Source organism: Bacillus rossius, chromosome 8 (assembly GCF_032445375.1).
Source record: "Bacillus rossius redtenbacheri isolate Brsri chromosome 8, Brsri_v3, whole genome shotgun sequence".
NCBI lineage: Eukaryota > Metazoa > Arthropoda > Insecta > Phasmatodea > Bacillidae > Bacillus > Bacillus rossius.
In genome coordinates this window covers 64,938,463-64,965,240 of record NC_086336.1, presented here as the reverse complement: position 1 = coordinate 64,965,240, position 26,778 = coordinate 64,938,463, and the positions used below count along the sequence as shown (strand labels likewise).

Genomic DNA, 26,778 nt, shown 5'->3' with positions numbered 1-26,778 from the left:
CAACGTGGCATACAGAATATACAGGTCCTTAGCAACCCATCCAAAATATTCTAGGTGGTTATTCCTTAAGGAATACCTAAGGGTGATATTATCTTTGCAAATCAGTTATAAAAACTGTACTTGTGAAAATTATTGAAATCTGCTGTGCTTCTACCGATTTTGTTTTTTTAATAGGCATTCACAGAATACTTCTGAGTTTTATTTCAGACACAATGAATGGGTTTATAAATTAAGGAATAAATATCTTTATTATTATTCATAATGTATGTCGTTGTACATAGTATACGTATATAGAAATTTTCCCAGCAATAATTATAATTTTTTGCAATTATTAGCAAAAAATATTGTACGATATAATAATAGTATTATTTCCTGAAAATTAATTTATGTATTAAAATAACATGGTCCTTTTAACTCAAAATATCATTTTAAGTGTCACAACATGTCATGTCTGACAGGGGTTGCCCGCTACGGTGAAGGAGTAGACCGTACAGCCAGTGACTCAGAGCCGAGTGTTGGGCGACGGTAAATAACCTGACTCCCTACACAGTCCTCCCTGCCCCGGCGGAGGACACTCTGCCCGGTGGAAGGAATAGCAGCTCCCACCACTACTGGTGCGAGACTGACGCTTGAATGACACCAGCAAGGCTCACGTCCTGAATGGCCGCTACGCTGCGTGGGCCACAGGCTCACCTGGCGGTCCACAGGTGGCAGCCCCCGCCAGGCAGATGCGGGGCACGACAGGCCTAGTAAGCCAGGCGAACAAATTTTGAAACCTACTCGAGAAAATTAAGTGAGATGCCGGATGGATGAAAATATTATGTGCCAACTTTATTTGTTTGTATTTTGTTTGTATTGTTTATATGTTGTCCTTGTATATATGTGTCGTGCCCACCGCTAAAGCCCTCTGCTGTTGGTGGGCATGTTACAACATTAATAAATAAATAAATTAATTAATGTGCAAACATGAGTTTTACAATACCTACTTTGTGCCCATAGCCACTTACGGAGCAGAGACTTGGACAGTATTTAAGAGAGGTGCTGGGAAGATCAGAGCAATAGGAATGAAGTTTATGAGGAGAATGTTGTCAGTTACGAGACGAGACAGGATCAGGAGTGAGATACTGCAAGCAAGAGCAAGAGTACAGGACTAGAGTGAGATCATGGAAAAAGCAAGAACGAGATGGTATAGCAATGTCTAGGTCAAGAGAATGGGAAAAGACAGGTTGCCCAGGAAAATGATGGGGTTGAAGTACACAGGAAGAAGACCCCAAGGAATACCAAGGAGGAGGTGGGAAGAGCAGGTAGTTAAAGGAGTGGGAGAGAGGAGAAGACTGGAATATAGTGAAGAATGAGGAATAGTGAAAGGACAGAGGAAAATGGAGACATTTTACTTGGCTGATCTGGAAACAGGCTGGAAAACAGGCTGGAAACAGTTGATGATGATGATGATGAAGATGATGATGATGATTATGAAGATGATTATGAAGATGATATCATCACCATCATGAATATTGTTGTAGCATGTATAATGCTTTATACGTACATATTATGTGTGTTTGAATTTTTATGACTTTAAAGACTAAATCCACTATTTTTAATGATGAAATAAGCTTTATTATAATACCATAAAATCTTAGGTTCTATCAATTAGACACTACCGATATATAATTTATCTTCATATTACCAAAATACAATTATTTAAAATTATTTCAAACATGCAATCTACTTTCAATAGCTTATGAAAGTATTATTAAACTAACGTTATTTTTAACTACCATTTCATTAAGGGTTTTGATATTTTTACATGAACTTGTCCAATGTCTGTTTTGTTCTTCATGCATTATATTGCTATTAATTTTTTTTAATTTTTTTTTTTTTTTGTCATGCATACACTTGCAGTCTCCATAAATGAGTGTGTGTGCATGTAAAAAATTGCATATAAATAAATATATAACAATAATATCTCCAGGGCATGAAATAATAAGAACGTGTTTGTGACATATATACCTATATAAAAATTTTAATTAGCCAATTAAATATTATTGGGGTATGTGGTACAAGCTCTACACAGGCCTCCTGTGGTGAGAGAGACACACGTGTGTGCACGCTCGCACACACATACACACACTCACATACTCACACGCATACACATATATGCACATACACATGCATGCTAACACATGCATGCAGACATGCACTCACACACTCATGAATGTGCACACGTGTTCACACACACATGCACACACATACACAATCACTCATGCACACTCTCACAATCACTCATGCACTCTCACACACACACAATGTGCGCACACACTTGTGCACACATATGCACACACTGCATGCACACACACATGCACTGTTGGCAGAAAGTTATAGCGAGTCTTGATTGTTGGAGGAGGGGTTGTGGTACGAGTGGGAAATGGTACATCGAGCTAAAGGGAAAGAATAGCCCTAGTCGAAGTCAATATGAAGCCTTGGAGTTAATGCTGTTGTATTTGAGTTAAATAATTTTGTCAAGACAAACAGGCAAAAATTGTTTTAACATTAGATATCCAAGTAAATATTGTGGTATTTAATTTGTGAACAGGGAAAATTTGTAACAAAAATCACAGACAGTTCAATTTTACTTATTTGTATTGATTCAGCTGTGAAAGTCTAAATGTTGCTGAATTATCTTGAACAGAATGCAACCTGGCAGACAAAATGTACGATACTCACTGGATTTACAGTAAACTTCATCAGGCGAAGACACTCACTTTTCAGGCAGGGAAGACAGTCCACTGAGGACGTTTCACTAACGACACACCTGCGAGAATACATACATGATTAACAAATGACTGTCCACCATCACAAGTTCAATTTGCCACACTTTTCAGTCACAACGTCTCCAGAAAAAGGAATGGACACTATTCACCATCTCTGAAAAAAAAAAAAAAGATTTGGTTAGATACACTACTGAGGTTTAGTCGGACTTTGGTCTTAACCCAACATTCAAGGGCATTCCTGCTTAAGTTTCTCCAGTTAAACTTGCTTTTCAGTTGGGTAACACTCATTTGCAGTCAATTTGCATTAATGTAGAGTACATTACATGTGTATCGCCAAAGTGCAAAAACACATTCTCTAACGTTCCTCCATCTGCTAATTTTTCCTTGTATTCTTTTGGCGAAAATTTATATCTATTTTGACCCTTCCTCCTAAACAATATTTTTTTGCCGCTCACTTCCTCATTCCATTAAAATATATTTTTCTTTCTATATAACTCTCACTCCTTCTCTCACTTTTATACCGTTCTAACTCCTCTCTAACTTCCACTCTACTGCACTCATTCTCTTCTTCTCCCTCTCTATAGAATTCTATTCCTCTTCTTCTCCCTCTCTATAGAATTCTATTCCTCTTATTCTCCTACACCAGTCATTCCACAACCTTCCTCCAACTCTCTAACAATCCTACCATCTTTCACTCCATCCTCACCATACCTCACATATCCCACATCACGACATTCTATATACCTACACCTCATAACCTCGCTTACTCCATCCATATACCTCAAATCCTCTCTCACTCCATTCCATAAATACCTCACACCCTCTCTCAATTCATCACATACATATATCATATCCTCTTTCACTTCATTCTGTAAATACTTCATATCCTCTCTCACTCCATTATGTAAATATCTGATACCCAATTCCATTACACTCTGCAGATACCCCATATCCTCTAATACTTCATTTACACATTCGCACTTGTGTTTCGCCTCGTCACTCGCCGACATTCGTGAGTGGCATTCGCACATTTGTCCACACAATGTACATGACTCTTTACAACAAACTCACAAGTAGAGGCTAATAGACAACATGGAAGTTAAAGCAGTGTTGGCAGTACCGACCAAGCACTTGCTCAGTATTGACAACTATCTCCAAACTATGGTACAGGTCTAATAACTCAAATACCTGAGCATTACTCCACTCTATTAAAAAAAAATTTAAACACTTTGATAGAGCACTCATTAAGAACTCAACAGTAACTCTATCAAAGCCAAGTTTGTCATTCGTCTTGTCAAAAAAAAAGCTGCTAACGGCATGAGCGCTGCAGGCAAGGAATAAGACTAGTGAAAAGTAAACATACTGCAAATTTCCTCACCACGATTGCCTTGCAATTTGACTTTCCATTTGAGCGAATGTGTAAATGTGGCTTTTCACTCCATTCTGTATATGACTCATATCCTCTCCCACTCATTCCTGTATACATCTCAATTCCTCTCTCAACGTCATTTGACTCTCACACTCACATGAATTCTCCCACACTCCTATTAACAACTCCCTCGCATAGCTCTCGACACTACCTCAATGTCTCTCACTCTCTCTCGCTTTGATCGCTGATCAGTCTCTCTTTTGCTTCCCACACACCACACGTCTTTCTTCACATTTCCTTACACTATTTTTTCTTTCACCTTCAAAAACTATCCAACTTACATCTTTCACTTGCTAACTCGTTTGCTGGCACATGCAGTCTTTGCCTCTCCATGTTCTTAGCTCGAAAGATGTTTTATTGTAAATCTGTAAAAATTGGTCAAGTGTGTTTCCTTATTCAAAGAATTTAATTACAAAAGCAATGACGGTGAAACCATCAGGCCTTTATATTTGAAGGAGATTCATACATTTTCTAATTCAATAATATTATTTGCAAAGTTTTTCCACCGCTGACCTATATGTACACTTCCCAGTTGTATTTCTTTATTTTTTTTTTTAGCTAAAACTCAACATGAAACTAGGAAATATGCTTTAAATATAGTTAAAATGTTGACAGATATTTAAGCAGGCCACGTTCATGTTTAGATAATTTAAATAATGCAAGATGCAAAAAGTATACCCAAGTGATTCCAATCAGTGTAGGGTGTATGTAAGAATTAAATATTAATTGGCCTACTTTGAAGTAAACTTTGAATTAAATATTAATTGGCCTACTTTGAAGTTTAATTTTTTATTTTCGGCTTGCTTTTTAACCATTGGTATTTGAAGTGTTCACATTTTGAATACATTAAATGTACAAAAGGCTACAATTTTCTCTTGATTGTGTTATGTCACATTTTCAAACTGTTTAGAGACAATGCAAATGACATAACTTATGTATTTGTGTCGAAAAATTTGAAAGCATTTATGAACCTGAATTATGAACAGGAGAAATTTTATGAAAATTTTTTCCTGCAATTTTACAATTTAATATTGTAGGGTTGATGTCTTTCATGTAGGTACCTACCTACTTTTATACTGTTACATTAATACTGGATAATTTTACAAGCTAATTGCCTGCAAATCCTTGCATGGAAAACAAATTTGCACACACACTTATGCTGACTCGCAAACTCAGTGAGTTAAAGATGAACACTGGCCTAGTTTTCTCGCTACTTGCTTGTCAGTGCTGTTTTTACACTGGTCATAGCCTCAATACTCGTTTTTAGTGCAAAATTATTTAAAACAAAATTTTTCATTTTTATTTGATTTTGAACTAAATAACAAAAATAAAGAAGATGGAAAACTTGGCAAAACTTTTGTGAACAAGTAAAATAGTCTTAATCACTACGAGTGAGATGGCATGTTATGTTCACATGTAAAAAAAGTCTTTTTTGGACAAGTAGTTAGTAAACCTGCCAATAAAATTGAAGCCAAAACAACTGTGGTTTTCTAGTTTCACTTTGCATAGGTAGTTTTCATAGTTCATAAACATTATTAATCTACAGCAAAACAATGTAATATGGTTTGGCATAATTTCCTCATGACCTGATGTTTTAATTTTTCTGATTAAGCAGACATTTAAAGATAAAGGGAAATGCTTTTTTCTTATTTAACCCGTAACTAAATCATGCATAAAGCCTAAGTTTGCATTTCGCGCCTGTCATTATTTTGAATGGTGGCTTGACAGTGGAAAATGTTAATCGAACATCCATTTAATTTTTGACTGTTAACTAGTAATTTATCATTTTAAACAAATATACTTACACTCATTATACAAACCAATACGGCGTAGTAATGTATGTCTACCCAGAAGTTCACAAACAAGAGCATTTACTCCACTTGACTAACCCAGACCTCTTTTTTCAAGATTTAAATGCCCTCTAACTTCTTGAAAGTTAAACAAGGGCCGCGGAATTGACCACATGTACCGTGTTCAGAAATGAACTACGGTTGAGAAATTTAGTAAACACTTCTGAAAAATTTATCGTTGAGAAACTTCACTTTGAGTAAAAAAACTCAAATTTAGGTTTAAATTTAATTTTTCATAGTGTAAACTAAAGTATAGTACAGCAAGTGTTCCTTGGTTCTAATAATTATTCACGGCATGCGTTACAAAAGAAACAATAAACACGGATATCAAAACAATTCATGTTCGTTTAAAGGGTTTTAGTGTGGCTATCCTGATAAGTAAAAGTATTGTCGTGAAGGTAAAAGCTATGTATGTGATAAAATGGTTAGTTTACAAAATTGGTGTAGAATGTGGATTTGTGTTGTGTATTAATGTGAAAACATCGTTATATATTTTTTAATATGTTCGCGAGTGCACTTAATAGGTGATAAAAGCATTCAAGATGACAGCCAGTGTTAAACATTTTTCAGGTTCCAAACCAAAACATTTACCCGATTTTCAGTTTGTCGTACCCAAAGAAGCTCCCGTGTTTGAACCTTCTAATGAAGAGTTTGAAGACGCCCTCGCGTTCATAAGAAAGATTCGGCCAATAGGTGAAAAATTCGGAATATGCAAAATAAAACCACCCACGGGATGGCAGCCACCATTCACGGTCGATGTCGATCATTTTAGGTTCACGCCACGCATCCAGCGACTCAACGAACTTGAAGCTAAAACTCGAATCAAGCTGAACTTCTTGGACCAGATAGCGAAGTTCTGGGAGCTTCAAGGCTCATGTCTGAAGATTCCAGCTGTGGAGAAACGGGCCCTAGACCTTTATACCTTGCACAAGTTGGTCCAGGAAGAAGGTGGGCAAGATGCAGTCACGAGGGATAGGAAGTGGAATTTCATTTCAAACAAAATGGGGTTTCCATCAGGGAAGGGAGTTGACATTCAATTGAAAGGCCACTATGCTAGAATTCTTCACCCTTATGATATTTTCCAAGAAGGAAAGGAAGTGAAGCAAATGCAGGATGAGCCTGTTGATATCAAGAAGCAGGGTCAAAATTACAAACCCCATGGTATTCCATCTCGCCAGGACATCAAACCACCATTTGAAAAGCACTGTAGGCGCTCTAAGCGCTATGGCACAGAAGATGAACAAAGGCCTAAGATTGAGGACCAGTCAAGTAGTAGTAGCAGTACAGACGTGGAGAACAAAGAACTTCGCAGGTTAACATTCTACGGAGCTGGTCCAAAAATGGCAGGTTACCACATGATCATGAGGGAACTGAAATCTAAAAGCAAATCAAAGAAAAAGAAAAGAAATAAGATAATAGATCCTTTGTCAAAGTATGTTTGCCGTAATTGTGGTCGTGGTGACGCAGAAGAATCCATGCTTCTTTGTGATGGATGTGATGATAGCTATCATACATTCTGTTTGAAACCACCGCTGACAGAGATTCCCAAAGGTGACTGGCGTTGCCCCAAATGTATTGCTGAAGAAGTGAGCAAACCCATGGAAGCTTTTGGCTTTGAGCAGGCCAGAAGAGAGTACAATTTACAACAGTTTGGAGAAATGGCAGATCAGTTTAAAACTGATTATTTCAGGATGCCTGCCCACACAGTCCCTACACATGTTGTAGAAAGGGAATTTTGGAGACTAGTGTCATCAATTGATGAAGATGTGACGGTAGAGTACGGTGCAGATTTGCACACAATGGATCATGGCTCAGGTTTCCCAACAAAATACACCCAAAATCTTCATCCCATTGAACAGAAGTATGCAGATTCTACGTGGAATTTGAATAACTTGCCAGTTCTGGATGGTTCCGTGTTGGGCTACATTAATGCAGATGTATCTGGCATGAAAGTTCCGTGGATGTACGTCGGGATGTGCTTTGCAACATTTTGTTGGCATAACGAGGATCACTGGAGTTACTCCATCAATTACCTTCACTGGGGAGAGCCCAAAACGTGGTATGGAGTGCCGGGAGGTAAGGCAGAACTGTTTGAATCTTCCATGAAGATGGCAGCGCCAGAACTGTTTCACTCGCAGCCGGATCTGCTGCATCAGCTCGTCACCATTATGAACCCAAACATCCTCATGGAGGCCGGAGTCCCGGTCTGCAGGACAGATCAGCACGCCGGAGAGTTTGTCATAACATTTCCACGAGCTTATCACGCCGGTTTCAACCAGGGCTACAACTTTGCAGAAGCAGTGAACTTCGCACCAGCAGATTGGTTGAGGATGGGTAGGGACAGCATCAGCCACTATTCGACTCTACGTCGTTTCTGCGTGTTTTCGCACGATGAACTAGTGTGCAAAATGGCTTCCGAACCCGGCACCCTTGATTCAACTGTGGCACTGGCGACCTACAGAGACATGTACGACATGGTCTCTGCTGAAACCAAACTCCGCAAGTCGCTTCTGGAATGGGGTGTTACAAACTCGGAGCGTGTGTTTTTTGAGAACCTGCCCGATGATGAACGGCAATGTGAGATGTGCAAAACGACTTGTTATCTTTCTGCTGTTGCATGTGGTTGCAATGCAAAACGTATAGTTTGCTTGAAGCACTACGCCTTGTTGTGCGATTGTCCCCCAAAGAAACACACTATGAAATATCGTTACATTCTCGATGAATTGCTGGAGATGTTGCAAAGAGTGAAATTCCACGCAGAGTCTTTCGAGCAGTGGGCAGAATGTACAAAGAGAGTATTAAATGATCCCAAATTTCCTAAGCCCACATTGTCAGAATTGAATAAACTTGTTTCTGAAGCAGAGGAGAAGAAAATCCCAGAGGAGTTGGATCTTATTCAAGATCTAAAACGGGTTGTGCTGGAGGGTGAGAAGTACTCAAATGTGGCCCGTCAGCTGCTTAGTAGGAAACCTCAGCCTGTGCTGGAATTTGATCCCAAGCCCACCGATAAGTTGACCAAAAAAGAATTGAATGATTTCCACAAAGAAATAGAAAATCTGCGTGTTGTGATACCAGAAAGGGCAGGTGTTAAAGAGTTTTTAGAAAATGTAAAAAGTTTTGAAAGAGATGCTTTGAAGGCTTTGGCAAAGGACAATCCTGTTCTGGAAGAATTGAAAACGTTGGTTGAAACTGGTGCAAGTTTAGATGTCTACATCCCTCAGTTCAAGAAAATAAAAGAAATGTGGTTGGAAGCACGATGGAATGAAGAAGTGAAAACTTTTGAAGAAAGTGCGGAAGACAACACGTTGGTACGACTGAACGCCATTGTGGATACTGGCAGCAAGTTGCCAGCCAAAGAGGCTGTAACACGTAGCTTGGAACCTTTGAGAAAAACTCTTTCACGAGCCAATGAAATTGAGCAGAAAGCTGGGCAGCTTATTCAGTCTGGACGTAAAAAAACTACCCCATTTTTAGTTTCTCAACTTCTGGAGTGTGCGAAGAATATCAATTGCAAGCTTCCTACTGTAATGAAACTCGCTGATATGTTAGCAGAGTTGGAAGAATGGCAGACCAAGGTTAAGCAACATTTTGTGGAGAAAGGTATGGATAAATTCCCTCCAACTCTGACAGCTGTTGACGATTATATTCGGAGTGGGCAGACGTTATCCATCAGCGCACCACTGCTACCTGCCCTCAAACTAGAGTTTGCTCGAGCAGATACCTGGCTTTCGGATGTCTCCAGCTCATTTTTAAAAAAGAACAGTGCTTACTCTCTTTTAGAAGTGCTATGCCCACGGTCCGAGTTTGGTTTGTGCTCTTTGAAACGGAGGAAGTTCCGTAGCCACAAGTGCTCCGCTTGTTCAAAAACACCTCTGCTGAAGCAGCTGCTTCTACAGAAGGAGTTTGACATGGACGAAATAGTCGCTGCAATGGAAAGTGCAGTAGATTATGAAATAAATGGAATGCGCAGTATGAGAGAAACTAACGTGAAGAAACTCAACGATGCAGATTCATGTGCGAAATACTGCATTTGTCGTCGCGGGTCAACAGGCTTCATGTTTCAATGTGAACTATGCAAAGATTTGTTCCACACCGTTTGTGTGCCACCCTCTAAGTCGCAGTTGTTCGGAGGCGACTCTTCCAAATTCATGTGTCCGTTGTGTCTGCGCTCGCTTCGACCATCTGTGAAAACCATCTCGAGTTTCCTGATGCAGCAAGCTTCAATATCTATTACGATTCCTGAAGGCGAGGCATTGGAGTTCCTCGCAAAGCGCATTTCGCGTTGGAGGAAGAAGGTGCACAATGCATTTTCCCTCGAAGAGGTGAAACGTGTCTCCGGCATGATTCCCCGAGCCAAGCAGCAATCTGTTGCCGAAAAACATTTGGTTGAGGATGCAGATGATCCAGACACAATCATCGAAATCACCAACGTCACGAATTTGGGCCTGAATCGTAGTCGGGATAGGAAAACCGTCGTAGTGAATCAAAAGAAGCAGAAGGGGAAGCAGTCTGCCGGCAATCCCGATTCATCCGGCAACCAGAATGAAACCGATGCCGGCCGGAGTCCGGTGCAGGATGACGAAGGTTCGTCGGATGTGGAGATCATCGACGACGTGGACTTGGACGAGGACAGGAGGTACGAGATGAAGGTGAGCGCCGTGCAGAGCGTGGCGCCGTGCATCACCTTGTCAGAGCACGCGCGTCTCACCCTGGAGGACCTGATGATGGAGGGGGACCTGATGGAGGCCTCGCTGGAGGAGAACAACCAGATCTGGCGGCTGCTGAAGCACAGCCGCACGTTCGTGCAGAAGCACGCCTTCCCGGAAGCGGCGGGCGAGGAGCCGGAGCGGCCGGTGGAGGAGAGCCGGCCGGAGGAAGAAGCGACGCCGCCGGCCGAGGAGGAGGGCAAGCAGGACAAGGAGCGGCAGAAGGGCAAGAAGCGCCCGGTGGGGCCTCGAGACGAGGGCGTCCCGGGCAAGCGCTCGCGAGTGCTCCGCAAGCGGCCGCGGCCCGAGGCCCCGACGCAGGAGCGGCCGGCCCCCGGGGAGGGGGACTCGACCCTGTGGGACGACGGGGAGGACTGCGCGGCCCAGACGTGCCTGCACCCCCCCGGCAGCTCGCTGGACTGGGTGCAGTGCGACGGGGGCTGCGAGGAGTGGTTCCACCTGCACTGCGTGGGGCTGGGCAAGGATGAGCTGGACGAGAACGAGGACTACATCTGCAAGGTGTGCCGCTCCTCGCAGGGAGGCAGCCAGGAGGACGAGGTGGACTTCTCGTGCATCACCATGGCCGAGCTGGACCAGGCCAGCGACCCCCTGGCGGCCCCCGCCCCCCGGGAGTGCCCCGACTCGGTCATCCTGGTGCCGGACAGCGACGGGGAGGCCGACTGTGCCGAAGAGACGGGCTACGTGAACGTCGAGGACTTGGACGACAGTGACAGCGAACTGGTCACGGCGGAAAGTTTGAACGGTGTCGGCGTCAACGTCAGACTGGTGAACGGTCCGCCCACTCCGAGTAAATAGTTTCCTGAAATCCTCTGTGATGTAAACTGAAAATATAGTTTTAGTTAAGTGTTTGTTCGAAGGAAAAAAACTTATTTTCATTTCATGCTTTTCACTGTGTATACGTGTTTAAGACAAGGGAAGTGGATTAGAAGCGAACAGGATCGTAACTTCTGCTAAGGACTTCCGAATGGATTTGATTGTCCCCAGTTATTTTAAGGTAAGTTGAGATTGGCAGTAAATTACATAATTTTTTTAAGTAGCCGCTTATTTATTTTAATGGTAATCTTTGGAACTTTTGTATATATCCAAGGAGTTCTCCGCCCTCTTCATTTCTCTCTCCCCGTTAAGCTTTCACCATTGGTCTTTCGCTATTCTCACCTCCGACATGTTTTCTTCCAGCCCATTCCACTCCCTGTCCTCACCAGGAGCGAGTGCCTCCCTCTTTCTGTCGTCTTCTCTCTCTCTCTGCATCTCCCCTCTTGTTCAGCTTAGAATACCTCTTCAGCCGGTCCGCCCACCGCCTCCCTTGTAGCATAGCCCACCCCGTGTGTCTCCCTCGTGCCCTTCTTCTCTTCTCCTTCGTCTTCTCCGTGTGATCTTCACACGTCTCGCCGCCCGCACTGCACTTCTCCGGCTCTCCAGGCGTGAGTCCCACGCCGCTACGGATGACATTCGACATATCGCATGCATTACACTGATGCCGGTAAAGTATCGGTGTGAAAATATCAATATTCTCAATATATCGGTTTTCACCTGTTCATAAATTAATGTAAAATTATTATTTATCTACGTGTTATATTGATTTCTTGATATATATTTGAGCTAAAATAAAGGAATTACCTACTGGTATTGCAAGTTCAGCCCTTTCTAGTAAAATTTATTTTTAATCTTTTTTTTAAAAAAAAATTTTTTTGTTTAATAATACCTTATTAGCATGGTTCAATAGTTTTTTTTTTTTTTTCCCGTCAAAGCGTTTCATTTGAAATTTTAAGTAATATTTATGGACTGTTATTGTTATGGACTTGAATTTTTCTATATGACAAAACAGTGCAAAACTGCAATGGCATAGGTATGTCCAAAAACATGCATTAAATCAAAATTATCCATTGCATGAATCATTTAAAGAACGTAAAGACTAATTATATTGTGAGACTGATCTGTTTAGGTTAGCTACATTTAAAATACTTAATAATAGTGTTGAAGGTTGGTAAGTTAGGTAAACAATTTTAAAAAAATAATACTAAATAGTGTGGATGGTTGGTTAGGTTAGGTTAATTTAATTAAAAATACTGTAAAATAGTTTGCGCACATCAGGAATTACTAATACGTAATGTAGTTAACTTAACCTAACCAACCTTTGTTACTATTTTATAGCATTTTTAATGTAGCTAACCAACTGGTCATACTATTTTACAGTAGGCTTATATCTAATGTAACCTAACCAACCATTCACAGTTTTGAAGTATTTTAAATGTCAATAACCTAACCATCTGTCCACACTATTATATTTTTTAATGTAACCAACCTAATTTAACTAACCATTCTCATGTTTTTTATGCTATTTTTTTATGTATTCAACCTAACTTTTTAAATGGTAAATTAACTGGTAAAATAGAAGATTGCAACATTATTGTAGACAATGATTGGAAAACATGTTAGGACAAAATATAAATGGGATTGTTATTATTTTTTTTTTTTACAGAAAAGTGGCATTACTTCAGAATTACTTATGTTACTTTATGTAGTTTACAGTTTTAACAAGTGGTTAAGTTAAATACATTGAAATTAGCATATAACATGCGAAAAGTTGGTTAGGTTAGCTAGGCTACATTTGAAATAGGTACTTCAAAATAGTGTGAATGGTTGTTAAGGTTAGGTTTGCTGATTTCAAATATTTTGAAATTGTGTGATTATTTGAGATATTACTGTAAAATATTAAGGAAATTCGGGTAGGTTAAGTTTGCTACATTTCAAATAGGTAGGCCGAATTCCTAACCTATCATTGAAATGATTGAACAGTATATCTGTTGTAGCGAACCAATTGTTCACACGATTTTAAAATATTTAAAATGTAGCCAACCTAATCCAACCTACCATTCTAGCATTAGCACAGTATTTGTAATATGTAAACTAAATAGGTATACCGTTTGTTATAACAATTGGTCTGGTAAACTAGGTACTTCAAGTATCATAACACCCTCTTAAGCTATGTCCACACTTATGCGCTTTCATCTTCCTCTTTTCTTTTAACTTGCAATTCCTCTTTCTTTTCAACTTTCCTCGAACTACATGCGTCTAAAGCATGCCTCTTGACGCAAGCTATATCTGTCCAAATTGGTGCGTCAGTTTCGTTCAACACTCACGATGGATGTTGTGATAAGTGCAGCTTATCTAGTAATTAATGGTGAGAAAAAGAAGAAAAACCACCGGCAACGTTCAATATGGATGAAAGAGTTTTTTAAGAAACGTGATTACAAGATTTTGAAGGAAGTACGTCTGGATCGTGGCCTGTTCAGAAATTTCTCAAGGATGTCAGAAGCCAACTTTGACACAGTTGAGCATGGTTCAGTGGAAAATTGAAACCATGGTGATTCGTACCTCTCATCAGCCCCAGAACCCGTATTTTTCTTACTAACTTTTTGGTGTTCTGTCGAAAAGTATGAGCGCAAACTTTTTATTTTATTTTTTACGCCCTGAACATGAAGATTATATTTCTTTCCCAAGTTACTTAACACGTTTCGAACGGTTTTGTTTATGTATAACTTTGAGGAAACATCCCACACAGCAGGACACTTTTTATAGTCTTCTATAAAATTTAAAGTCTCCTCAACCGCGGACGACATGGCTTCAAAAATATCAAAAGCGCCAGGTTAGACGCACGAAATCCCCGAGTTGTACGGATCGGCTTTCAACACTGTGTGTGCTACGTTCACTCGCCCCGTTCAACTCCGATGACGCACGCAACACATTCGTCAGTTGCGTTCCTCCGTGCGCTGGACGCATGCCTCTGATGCAAGTAAAAACGCACCAGTGTGGACATACCTTAGAGTATGATTTGAAATCATGTCGGGGAGTGGTAAAAAAAAAAGTATTTTGGAATATTTATGTATTTTACTTGGCAAACAAGATCTCTTTCAGAATGTCCTTAATACATGGTTTTTTTTTTTTTAATTTGTGATTTGGCTTAAGTTTTTCCCCTTTGTTTTTTCAGGAAGCAAGCAGTGACAACTTGCCATTCTCTTGAGGATATTCGAGTGCCGTATCTGTGATCAGGACAGTTCGATCGATCTCATCGGACAGACTTGTTAACATGACCGGGATACAGTTTTAGAGCTAGTGAAGAAGGCACATGACCATTTTGAAAGGGAGTTGATGCATCAAGACAGAATATTATTATTCCGTACGACTGCGGTGTGTTTGTGTGTGTTTGTGTGTGTGTATTCGTACAAAATGTATCTCTACGTTACAACTCTAAAATAGCCGGTGGCTTGTGTTTTCCTTGCTATTTTTTATTTCTTCCAAATAATATTTTTCTTATGTGTTGTAGATAGTTAGTGAACAAAAAAAAAAAACATTGCGCAGTCTGTGCAAGAGTAGTATTCATGATTCGTGCCCACGTGCGTGTACATAACGAATGATGAGTGACAGTTAGAGCACTGACTGACTGTCTGTTGTGATGATAGTTCATATTACAGTATGAATTCCATTTAATTGTTATGACTGCTCTGTGTTTAAGCTGTAATTGTAAGACTGTGGAAATTTTTATAGTAATATTTTTTTTTGCCTTGTGCGTGAGGTTCAGTATAGTGTGTAGGGCTTCTTGCCGTCTGAAAACACTTAATCCGTGGTAACTGGTTGTCGCGTAAGTCAGTGAAGCACATGGCACGTGTGGTCTGCTATAAGCACAGTGCACGTTGAAGAGGGGGGAGGGGAGAATTGGTCATTAGCATCACTGATTGTGGTTCGTTTGTGGTCGTTGTTTGTTCTAACTTTGATTGCTGCAGCGACATTGTTCCTGTTTTTTTTATTCGTTAGTGTAGTCACCATCATTGAAACCTGACTGCAAAGATGTGCTGTTTTTTTTTTGTCAGCAGTTTGAATATTGTTACTCTACTTTAATTCTCTACAGACACAGCTGTAGTTATATGGGGTTGTTTTATTTCTTTTTTTTTTTTGTCTAGATATGGATTGCAGTTACAGTTACAATATTGATCACATGGCATGTTGAAGTGTGTTTATTTTGTTTTCAAGATTAAAACAAATTTTCAGTTTGGTTTTGTAAATTTTGGACAATGTTTGAAGCATCGTCAGTTTTTTTTTTCTTCTTCTAATATTTATGTACTCAGATAAAATCTAAACTTAAAAAAAAATAAAAAAAGACAATAATAAACTAGACAATTTTTAAGCAATCCAAGCAACTGTATAGATTAGTAGAAACATAATTTTTTTCTTTCACTTATTATTGATTAATTTTTATTTTTTTAAATATTAGTTTTCTAAATGTGTTTAACTTTGTAAGCATTCACAATAGTTAAATTTAGCTTACTTTTGGTCAAGATGGGCTGAATGAGATAAGTAAAGAAAAATAAATCTCGGTTAAAAAATTAACTTGCTTGTAACACCTATTAGCAGCTGGCTTGCACACATTTTGTTTGATTATCAGTTTGCAGAGGCTGATGGTAGCTCCTACAATGTTTGTTGAAAAGTTGCCAAACACTGAATATTGGGAACTTGTTTTAATCTCGAAAACAAACTTAACATGATATGTTTTTTGAACTTAACGCCTAAGTTATGTTTCCAGGAAATCAACATGGCTTTAGGCACCACCGGTAAATGTAGGAGGTATTTATTTGCGTAGCACCTTTTCTAACAAAACATATTACTAGAAAGATAACTGGTTATTGTGCATTACTGTTTAGAGATGATGTCGCAACTGATTCTTGCTTCGAAATGACACCAAGTTATTTAAAAGTGTAGGTCATAGTCATCACTGCTTTTAATTATTATAAATGATAGTCGTTAAGTTTTGCACCTTGCACGAAAACTCTTAGGCTGTATGCACGCGTGTTGTTCACAGTGAAGTAAGTACCCTCTTTTGTGTCATTGACAATGTGTGTTGCCACTTTGCATTCATTGCCATTTAATGGTTTGCAAAACATGTTCAGTGTAGTCCAATTCACCAAAGCACATTTTATTCTGGAGGCATTTAGACAACTCTTTTGCAGTTTGTTCTGTCAGTGTGTTTTCAAAGCCAAAAGCGTTCTGTTACAGAACCCAAACCATATTATTTTTTTAAAAAATTTAACTAAAGCGTAAAGAAGTTGTTTGGCTTACTGGGTTGTAGCCACGTCGAAGGCGGAGATTTCACCGACGTTTCGGTTGACTTTGCAGTCGCCATATTCAGGGTAGCTGTTACCTACTGAGGTTCTTGGACTTTCTCCTTCCTTTAAGGGAGTGTTTTCTAATTGGCTGCAGCCTGTGAGCCAATTAGAGCAGGCAGGAGAAGTTGCAATGATGTCAATCAACCTTAGACAATGGCTGCAAAAGCCTGCTATCATTTCCACCGTAAACATTTATTGTGTTTTATGTGACACTGCATTAACAGAAAACTAATGTATATTACCGATATGGTAACTTTTTTTTTAAAGAGGAATAATAATATATTTGTTTTTGTTAATCTTGATAACATATTTGTTGAATCAAACAATAATAATCAGGGTAAGCAAAACAAAACATTTATTTCACTCTCGTAACAAAATTCAAACAAAGAGACATAAATTGTTTTTGTGTAAGTTAATACAATGTTAGAATCCAGATAATTTGCTTAAAAATGTAAGAAATTTTTTAAGGTAAAAATTTCATGTGTAAGATCGCGAGATTATTTTCAGCCGTATTGCAGCCGTATTATTTCTGCCTGCTACAGAAGGTGCGTGATTGGGATTTTCATCTATTCATAGTATTTGGCTGTCTAGTTACTAGTTATATTATTGGATGATATGGCAAATGGTTGTGTGAGAATTACAGCAAGGTTTAGCAAGCATAAGTAGGCATACTACTCATTTAAGTGAATTCTCCATTGCATGTTTTTTACAGTTTCGTTCATAGCAGTAAGTTGTTTTGGCTCAAGAAAACATGTGTGTGATCACTACATCCCATTTACTGCAGGAGTTAGTTATATGTGCTTGTTACAAATGCCTTATATTTTTATAGCTATTGAGAATTACATACAGCGTTAGGTTTATCAGTAGCTGCTTTCAAGATTTTTCAAGGGGGAAAGAGGTTAAATTGGGTGACATTTACCCTAAGGTATGTTTCTTTAAACTCTTATGATAATTTTTAATGAAGACACTGTAAACAGTATTAAAATTTTATGTTTGCACTATTTTAAGTGGTATATTAACACTGGTGTCTGCTAAATTTTGTCATGACAGATAAATCGTGTTTAACTGTGGGATTATTTAAGTATCAGCCAAACTCGATGACATTCTTTGCGCGGAGCAGTGCTGGAAGCTTTGCTGTGTTGTTGCCTGGTGAAGGGATTGGAAATGTTGGCATCTGCAGGCTTGATCAGTACCACATGTTGAGGTTAGCTGTATGAAGGAAAGACAAAATAATGTTTGCAAATATACTTGGCTGGCCTCCAGTAACTTAGGTCTGTGTGTTAAGTTATTTTGTTTAAATCCATTAATTACTCATTGTATTTACATGGCCAGTTTTCACTGAGTCAAGGACACAAGGGGTTTGAGTAACTGCTGTGGAAGAATAAGGAATCACCCTTAAGGGGCCCACCTCGTCAGGGGTGTATGTGTGTTAGTGAGGCGGGATGATAAGTGGAACACTCGGTATTTCTAGCGCGCTATAGCCTCTAAGCGCAAGGCTTTGAACTGGTGTGCAGTCTTCTCGTAGTCACAGGATAACTGTGAAATTTGAGCGGTGACCGTAACATTAAGTGCTTACAATAATCTGTACCGGTTGTTTTACGCCTAAAAATTACTCTGAAAACATGTTTTTTTGGCCATTTTAACTCTTCTAAATATACAGTTTAAAAACTTAATTCTAAATAAAAAGTACTTTTCGGCCCTCAGCGAACTCTTAAATACTTTTCGTATGCAGACCCCACTCGGATATCTTGAGTAGTTTTGAAATCGCATTGTTTTCGCTGAAGCTATGCACACCGTATGTGTGCCCGAGTAGGCGGAGCCCTTAATATTCGGTCATACATGTATGTGTGTTATGCATTTTCTTGTCATTGCTATCAAGTGCTATTACTGCAATTTTATGATAGTAAATCTCCTACATTTTATGTTTTTCCACCCAACATTTATTATATAAAGCAGTGAAAATTCATGCAAATGTTCATAGTTATCATCAATCGTGTGACAGTCTAATGAAAAAAAAAAACTCTTTTTACTTCAAAAGAACAGTACATCTGTGTCAAATTCCCAAGCGTTTTTGAATATTCGCTACCAGACACACATGAAAGAGAGCTATCATGATAAATCTACATGAATAACCATTAATTCATAGTAATAAGCATTTTATGTTCTCATAGTCGGTTCACAGTAGAAGAGTGGACAGTGGATGAAATAAATTAGCAGAAAATAGAGGCAGTGGGAATTTAATTTCGAAGAAGCATAACGGCAGTAACCATTCATGACAGAATGAAAGATGATGTAATGGAAATAATTCAATGAAGAATTGAAAATTGAGTCTGACAGGCCTTCATGCAGTTGGAAATCCCAGAACGACAGTCGTCTGTTCCTGAACCTCATTTTGAGACCCCAGTGTTTATTACACCTGTGTTATTCTGAGAGAAAATGTTGTAGAGGTTGAATTGTAGTACCCATAATTGCTTGATAAATAATGGGTGTATGAAAATGTAAGTAGCAAGTTAAACATAATACATGCAAACTTTCATGTTTCCCATGTAATTAATAGTAATAGACTACAAAAGTTTTATTGCTAATGTAGTGAAAACAATTTTTATATCACAAAATTAATAATAATGTTTATTGCGTGATGTCTGGAATACACAGAAACTGAATGCAAACTCTAAAAATATTTTCTTTTTCGGAAACTCGTTTTTGCTGTTAAATCGTAAAGAAAATGTATAGTCAAAGGGACATCAGCCAAACTTTAGAGAGTTAAACTGCAGTAATTAACATTATTACCAACATATAACATTTAGAATTGTATTCATTTATTTCACACACGTACTACAGTGTACTGAATCAATAAAAAAACGTAGAATCTAATCAGGAGAAAAATTTAAACAATCTTTATTTAGATAGTGTATAGCCTCACAGATAAGCTATAAACTTGAAATGTGGTTGGTTCATAGTTCTCTCAGTCCATAACCGACTGGAAAATCCCAAAAGGTGGTAATTTTAAATTTTTTTCGGAGCAAAGCAGGTGGATAGCGAATGACAGCAGGCAGACGACGGAGTTTCTGCTGAGGGGGGAGGGGGGTGGAGGCAAGTCCTTTTGAGGAAATGTTTAGTGGCAAAACTCTCAATGAGGAGTAAAGTTCTCGTGCGGGGAGTTTGGGGGTGAACTGGGCAGCCAATCTTTCATAGAGTGGAGGGGCTCCGGTGAAGCTCCCAATGAGTCGAGACTGGAAAAATTCGCGATTTCAATGACCTCTAGGACTCCAAGATCCTATATGTACTAGGACAAATTGCACCTGCTCATTGGATAATGACTCGTGACACGTGTTACCTGGGATGCTTGTAATTTGATACTTCTTTTGTTGAAGGTTTTTCACTGGCTTAAGAGTCCTTCAGGTAAACGGTGGTCCAATCACTGACTCAGAATGAAGGTGAACGAGTTTGGAGTCTAGCCTACTGCAAAATGAATCCGCGAATTTTTCCTGTCTCTACAAATGAGTGAAGCTAGTATTGCTGTTAACTTAGTATTGTTGTAGTTCTCACAATAAATACTTTTTTTTTTCCTTCAAAAATCATAGAAGCCTACTACACACTGAAATTAACATCAATTGTAATGTTTTAAAATTTAATAAAAAAATTATGCTAAGTAAGAGAAGTAGAGAAAACTGGCCAAACTCAAGTAGTTGATAATGATCAGGTTTTTAAGTGAGGAAATTGAGTATAGGTGCTCAATGCAACACAAAACAGATTAAATCAAGATGATGTGCCGAATAATCGAGTTAAATCGCTGAAATTTGATTGGTTGAACCCAGTCGTAAAGGTAAATGTGTAAGATCATTATTTATATGTGTGTTTTTTTTTATCCTAATGCCACTTAATTTATCATCACATTTGATGCACTCTGTCTCTTGCATCAAAACGACGCTATTATTTTAGCTTTCAATAAACGTGTGATCTCTTAAATTCAATTACGGTGGATCTGTTGGAATAATTGTCATTTTTTAGAATGTGTCTCTGTCATAGTTTTTCAGTATGTAAGTAACAGGATATGTTACCTATGAAATTATTTGTAAATTGAAATTTTAATCTCTGGAGGTCAATGGATATTTCATCCAGGACATTTAAAACTTTCACGTAGGTATCTGTTAATGCAATTCTGTTGTTCACATACATTTATGTTGGACACAAAATATTATTTATACATAAGAGGCCTGATTTGAAGTTTTGTCTTATTGTTGATGTTTGCATTGCAGCCCTTTGTACTGAAGTTAGCTGTATGATTTGTATTGAAAGTGTGTACTATATATATATATATAAGTTTCTGTTTAGGAATATTTTGGTCAACATCTGCTGCCAATTTATATAAATTTTTGTCACCATCCAGTCCTTGGCAGTGGAGCATAAGTTCGCGAATAAAGGTGAAAAGTTTGCACATTCAGTGGAATGAACATGGTTTCCTTGAATAGTGTGAAAATAGAGGTTTTTAAGAGAGTTAAAGGTTTTAATTGACAAACCATGCACAAAAAAAAAAGATGGTTTGCTTGCACTGCTAGTAAGGCATGAATTATCTACATTAGTGTGTTTGGTGTTGGTAGGATTTTTAAAATTTTTTTATTTATATTGAGTTAAAAATTGGCATTGTAACATTCAAAGATGAAAATTGTGATATGCATAAAAAAAATGTACATTAGTTGTGTATTATCCACAAATATTTGTGAAAATGGATGACAACCTGATGCAGTAAGTAATGAGCAGCTTGCTCCAGAAAGAAACTTTTTGAAAGCTTATTTACTTTCTATTTTTTCTTTCTGCAATGATTTTTACAATTTTTTTAAATAGTTTAAACCATTTAATTTTTTTTTTCCCCTTCCCAAAAAATTATGATGTCCCACAGAAGAAACACGTGGCCGTGTGTCGTAATTTTAGAGAACTGTGGGTTTCTGTAGAAAGTTAACTTCATTTAACCGTGGAAAAATTCTGTAGTAGTTAGTAGTAGTTATTGCTGTGTCTGCAAAGTACTTCAACAGATTGCTAACATAAAATGATATCTGTTTTTGGGTCAGAGACGGATCCATAAACTTGTGAATCTGGGGGCTCGTGTTCGAACACTAATTTTTTACTGGAATTTTCTCCAAAAAATTTCGTTTCGTTCCGTGTCAGTTGTAAGAAGCGAGGGGACTTCAGCCCCTTAAGCAATTCCCCCCCCCCCCCCTCATCCCTTTTTGGATCCGCCTCTGTGCCTGGCGAATACCACATTTGTATTGTAACTCTTGTCACTAAAAGCCAGGGCATTTCTGTTGATTGAACACTGTAATTATTAATGAAACTCTTAACATGTAAGGAAATACCTTATTTTCAACAATTTAATTCAATTTATGTTGCCAGGCCCGAAAGTTGATTATTTGGGTAAATTTACAGATTTATGATCTCATTCCTAGTTTGAATAATAATTCAGGGAGTTTTCTAACAACTAAAGCAGTCTGTAAATGTGTGTGCAATCATTGTAACCCTCTTCATTTGTGCAATTTGAAATTGGTACTGTTGCTGCTGTTTTTAAAAACTGTATTCAAATGTGTTAATGAAACAAAGTGATTAATATTGCTTTGGTTTAATTACTTTCCTGATATAATTTTCTGTAATGGAGAATGTACATGCCACAGAATTTTCCAATTTACAGCTCTCTTACTGTATTAATTATTATTTTTTTTTCAAAACTATTATTTATTTCGTTGAATGCTTTTCAAGAATTTTGCAATATTTTTTCGTGTGTTTACGTCTTCCACTGTTTTAGTGTATAAACTTTGTTTGCATTATTTATGTAGCAATACAAATTATTAAGTTAGCATTTATTCTCACGCTCTTAACTGATCAACTTAACAACCATTTTTTGAAAGCCCTGAATGAAGTTTTGGATGTTTGTTGGAGTTGAGGATATAATTTACCATATGTATACTTAAAATTAAGGTAGTTTGCTCTAAAAAATGTTGTCTTTTTATGTACAGTATTTATTTGAGCGATTTCACTTTTGACTAATTGATAAAACTGTATAACAGCGTTTGATCATTGCTGTTACTTGCATTGTGTATTTTTTTTTCTTCGTTTATTTAAATGTTTGCCTTTGTAACCATAAGTTTATTTTTTTAGTGCAGTATTTAAGCTAGCTAAGTGTATATATGATAAGAAATTTTCACACAAATGTCAAATAAATAGATGTATTCAAAGTGTTTGTATTTAGTTTACGCAGTTGCACTGCGTCATTAGTCTCTGTCCTCTGAAGCCTGCTGACGGCTCAAAATGCTGAAGAGTGTTGTGAATGTTAGTTGTGGGTGTTTGAAGATTAAGTCCTTCATTGAGCGGATTACTGCAGGGAGAGGCAAAAAGCAGGATTTATTTTGGGAGGGCTTAATTACAAAGCTTACCAAAGTTGGTTTGAACAGAAAATCCATTTTCTATTTATATTTAGGGTGGGGAAAACTTAAAAATATCCATTTATATGCCTGGTTTTTTTTTCCCACACAGTTCGAGAAAAGAACTATATGTGTTTATTCAGATTTTACCATTACAATTATTGTATATTTTAGTATTTGTTCTGCAGCCAGTATTACAGTGAATTCCTGATACGGGATAGTAAAAAAAGGGGGGGGGGGGAACAACTCAAATTTCATAATGTCCACATTACTGTGATTGAAAGGTTCACTGTGAATAATTAAAAAAAAATTATAGTGCTAACTAAAAGTACTGTAGAGAATTTTGTTTATGGTAATAATTATTATTGTAATGTATTAAGTGTTTTTTATTCCTGGGAGCTGCTGAAATAATTATAGTTGTGCCCTTATGGTTTGCTGTATTATTTACACCAGTGCTGTCTTTTCGTAAAAATTTGCTGTTGATTGCTACTGTCATAGTTGAAACAACATACAAGTGCTACTAAATTATTTTCAGGAAATGCACTCTTATTTCAGAAGTTATAAACTTATTTTTCACTTGTGAGTTATATAGGTACTTATTTTTCACGTGTAAACCCAACTTTGGCATTTAGAATTTGTGGTCAGCTAGATTGCATGTAACTTGTGTGGATTCAGTTTTGCCACATTATTGGTGCTTCTAGCAGGGGTGTATGCAGGTAGGGGGTGATGGGGAGATATCCCCCTTTCATGAAATCCAAAAAAAAAAAAAATCTATAAAAATCTGTCATTTCCATCAAAAAATGAAAAGAAATAGAAAGCAAACCGCAGGCAAAGTGGTTTTATGTACCCTCCTCCCCCACCAAATGAAATTACATGTACTCTCTTGGCTTTAGTAATTCAATTTATCCCCAAAGTACGGATTGTGGGGGAATTTACAGTAAATAACAGATTGACATGAATTTTAGTTCACCCAGTGACTGTGCAATGACAAAGAAATTAATTTTCTGCCATGAATGTGGGCAGCATTTATAAGATACTTTCAGTATAAACCTATTCCTGGTATGATGCTACCTTGGTGGGGTGAGAGAAGTATGTAATCAGCACGTAAGACTTGATATATACAGCCAGGCAACTTCCAATATTACATCTGGGGTTGCGTTCAGGTGCTCCAAGTGAGGGGACGCAGAAATAACTTGTAAGCTTTCCTTAAACTCTTAAAAAAAAAAAAATATCTGCAGGAGCATGCTGCATATACGTGCCTGAAATGGGTGTATGCAGTAGGGAGGGGACAGAAGAGATATTGCCCATCCCTAAAATCTTAAATTTTTTTTTATAAAACCAACAAAAGGAAAGAATTTGAAAGCAAGCAGTGGGCAGAGTGGTTGTATTTCTTGCCCTGGACTGTTTTTCTAAGACATATTTTGGATGAACTAATTAAATATTTATGCATCAGCAGCACACAAAACTGATAAAAAGGTAGAACTAAATAATGCAGTCAGCATACTTGGTAGGGCCTAGTTAGGTAAAGATAACAATGAAATACAATAATAGCCATTCACTAATTTTTTTATTTTAAATTTGAACTGTCAGCTGTATGATTTTATCTCTGATTTAATAACCTAAACACTACCATAAAATAATCTATATTAACTAGGATCACTGTTAGTATTGCAGTTAGTAATTCGAAAATAGTGATGATGAGCTATCCAGTTTTCGTGCATCCAAGGATAATGTAAATGTTAAATTTAATAATTTTGAATATTACTAGTGGCGTTCGTATCAATTTAGATTTTTTTTTTCAGACCTTGTTTGTAGTAAAGCGAAATTACCCAATACTCATGGGTTTGATAAAATTTTGTCATTCCAATTTATGAATATTTATTCAAATTATTAACTTGATCATTAATAATGTATACATAATTTTCCCACTAACATTGTTTGCTGTTAATAAACAAGACCTAGTAAGATTTAACCCATTACTTTGGACATATGCATCGTTAGTTTTATGTAAATAAATATTTTTAGTTTTATACAAAACTCCCACCCAATGAAAATAATGAGTTCCAATTCTAATAGCTGCAGGCCACCGCAAGCTTCACTAAGCGAAAGAAGAATGAGGGTAATTTGCCAGACATCTATATGACAATTGTTCAAAATAATTATTTAAATTAATGGAGTTAGGAATTATCAAGAGACGGCATGCTGTGACGCACTAAAGTCACTTTTTAATATCACAATCGCCCAGTAGCGGATCCAGAGGCTCAAGCCCCCTCCAAAAGCATCTGGGTTCACTATTGTTTTAGTGTTTGCCTTGATAAAGCCTAGCCTCAGCTGGGTCAAGCCCCTCCCAAACCAAAATCCTGGATCCACCACTGCAATCGCCATGTTGTTCCACCCAAAACATCGCGGAAATTGTACTTGATAACGTCATAAAAATGAATTAGAATCGCCATCGATAAAAAGTCACTTTAATAAAAAAAATTGTCCACATAAACTGTTTAGCTAATGTTTTGGGCTTCTAAACAATATGGCGCAACATAAGCTGGATAAATCAAAAAGGCTCCACGCACCGTGTAATAATGCAGATGTGGCCATCCCATTTTTAAATCAATATTCCCAATTGCAAGATCATTCAAAGGAGAATAATGAAAGATACAGTGCGTAACTTGTTTAAAAACAATTATAAGAACTAATGTAGTTTCCAGCCTGGGTAGGGTCTACATGGATGAAATAGAGCTGACAGACTGGATAATGTATAAGATGAGACAGGGTTTAGAGTAATGGAGGAAACGGGAACACCCTGAGAAATCCCACAGGCCACGGCAATGTCCACCCACCACTTGCGAAAATCCACCGGGTTTAACCCTGCCGAGATTCAAACTCTGGTTACCTTGGTGGGAGGCGAGTGTTATAACCACTCGATCACCGAGCCTTTAAATAACTAATAAATTTCACTAATTAATTACATTGCTAAGGTTTTTTTGCACAGTATTAAAATATTAGGGAATAAAAATTATCTTTGCTGTAGTCTTTAAGAAGGGGGGTAGATAAAATAGAATACCATCTTGATTTCAGCAGTTTTAAGACAATAATTTTTCTTCATTTAAATAAAAAATTATTTGTTTAAATCTTAATAAATAATTAAATGGAATACCTGGAATTAATATTGAATGGCTAATCAAATATTTTCCCCTGTAAAGTTATGGGCATTAAGTAATGAATTATTATTTTTTAGGAAATAATATTATCAATAGACATTATGTTATTATCTTTGTTAGTCTACTATTGTGTGATTTATGCCTGAAGAAAGGCAAATTTTTTTATATTAAAATTTTTAAAATTTTATTTTATAAAATGGTTTATACATTCTTCCATTTCTCTGTATGAATCTTTAGTTTTCACGATAGTATTGCTGTCTTTCAGTTATGTT

The 26,778-nt window shown here is 37.7% G+C and overlaps 2 protein-coding genes across 2 annotated transcripts in view; one reads left to right on the top strand and one right to left on the bottom strand.

Moving 5' to 3' along the window:
• The window catches only part of LOC134535098 (glycogen debranching enzyme), a 50,701-nt gene extending 44,508 nt beyond the window's left edge, over positions 1-6,193 (bottom strand). Inside the window, exons 1-2 of the mRNA XM_063373974.1 lie at positions 6,006-6,193; positions 2,725-2,812 (exon numbers count right to left, since the gene is read on the bottom strand). Coding sequence (XP_063230044.1) covers positions 2,725-2,745 — 21 coding nt within the window. The 5' untranslated portion in view covers positions 2,746-2,812; positions 6,006-6,193. The remainder of the gene's footprint in view (positions 1-2,724; positions 2,813-6,005) is intronic.
• Positions 6,130-24,842, top strand: LOC134535097 (lysine-specific demethylase 5-like). The gene is made up of 2 exons (XM_063373973.1): positions 6,130-11,771; positions 14,766-24,842. The coding sequence occupies exon 1, from the start codon at positions 6,593-6,595 to the stop codon at positions 11,570-11,572; it is 4,980 nt and encodes a 1,659-aa protein (XP_063230043.1). The 5' UTR covers positions 6,130-6,592; the 3' UTR covers positions 11,573-11,771; positions 14,766-24,842.
• The last annotated feature ends 1,936 nt before the right edge of the window (positions 24,843-26,778 follow it).

Bases quoted from the DNA above. Each gene is read 5' to 3' on its own strand.
- LOC134535097 (XM_063373973.1), top strand. From the start codon at position 6,593: ATGACAGCCAGTGTTAAACATTTTTCAGGTTCCAAACCAAAACATTTA.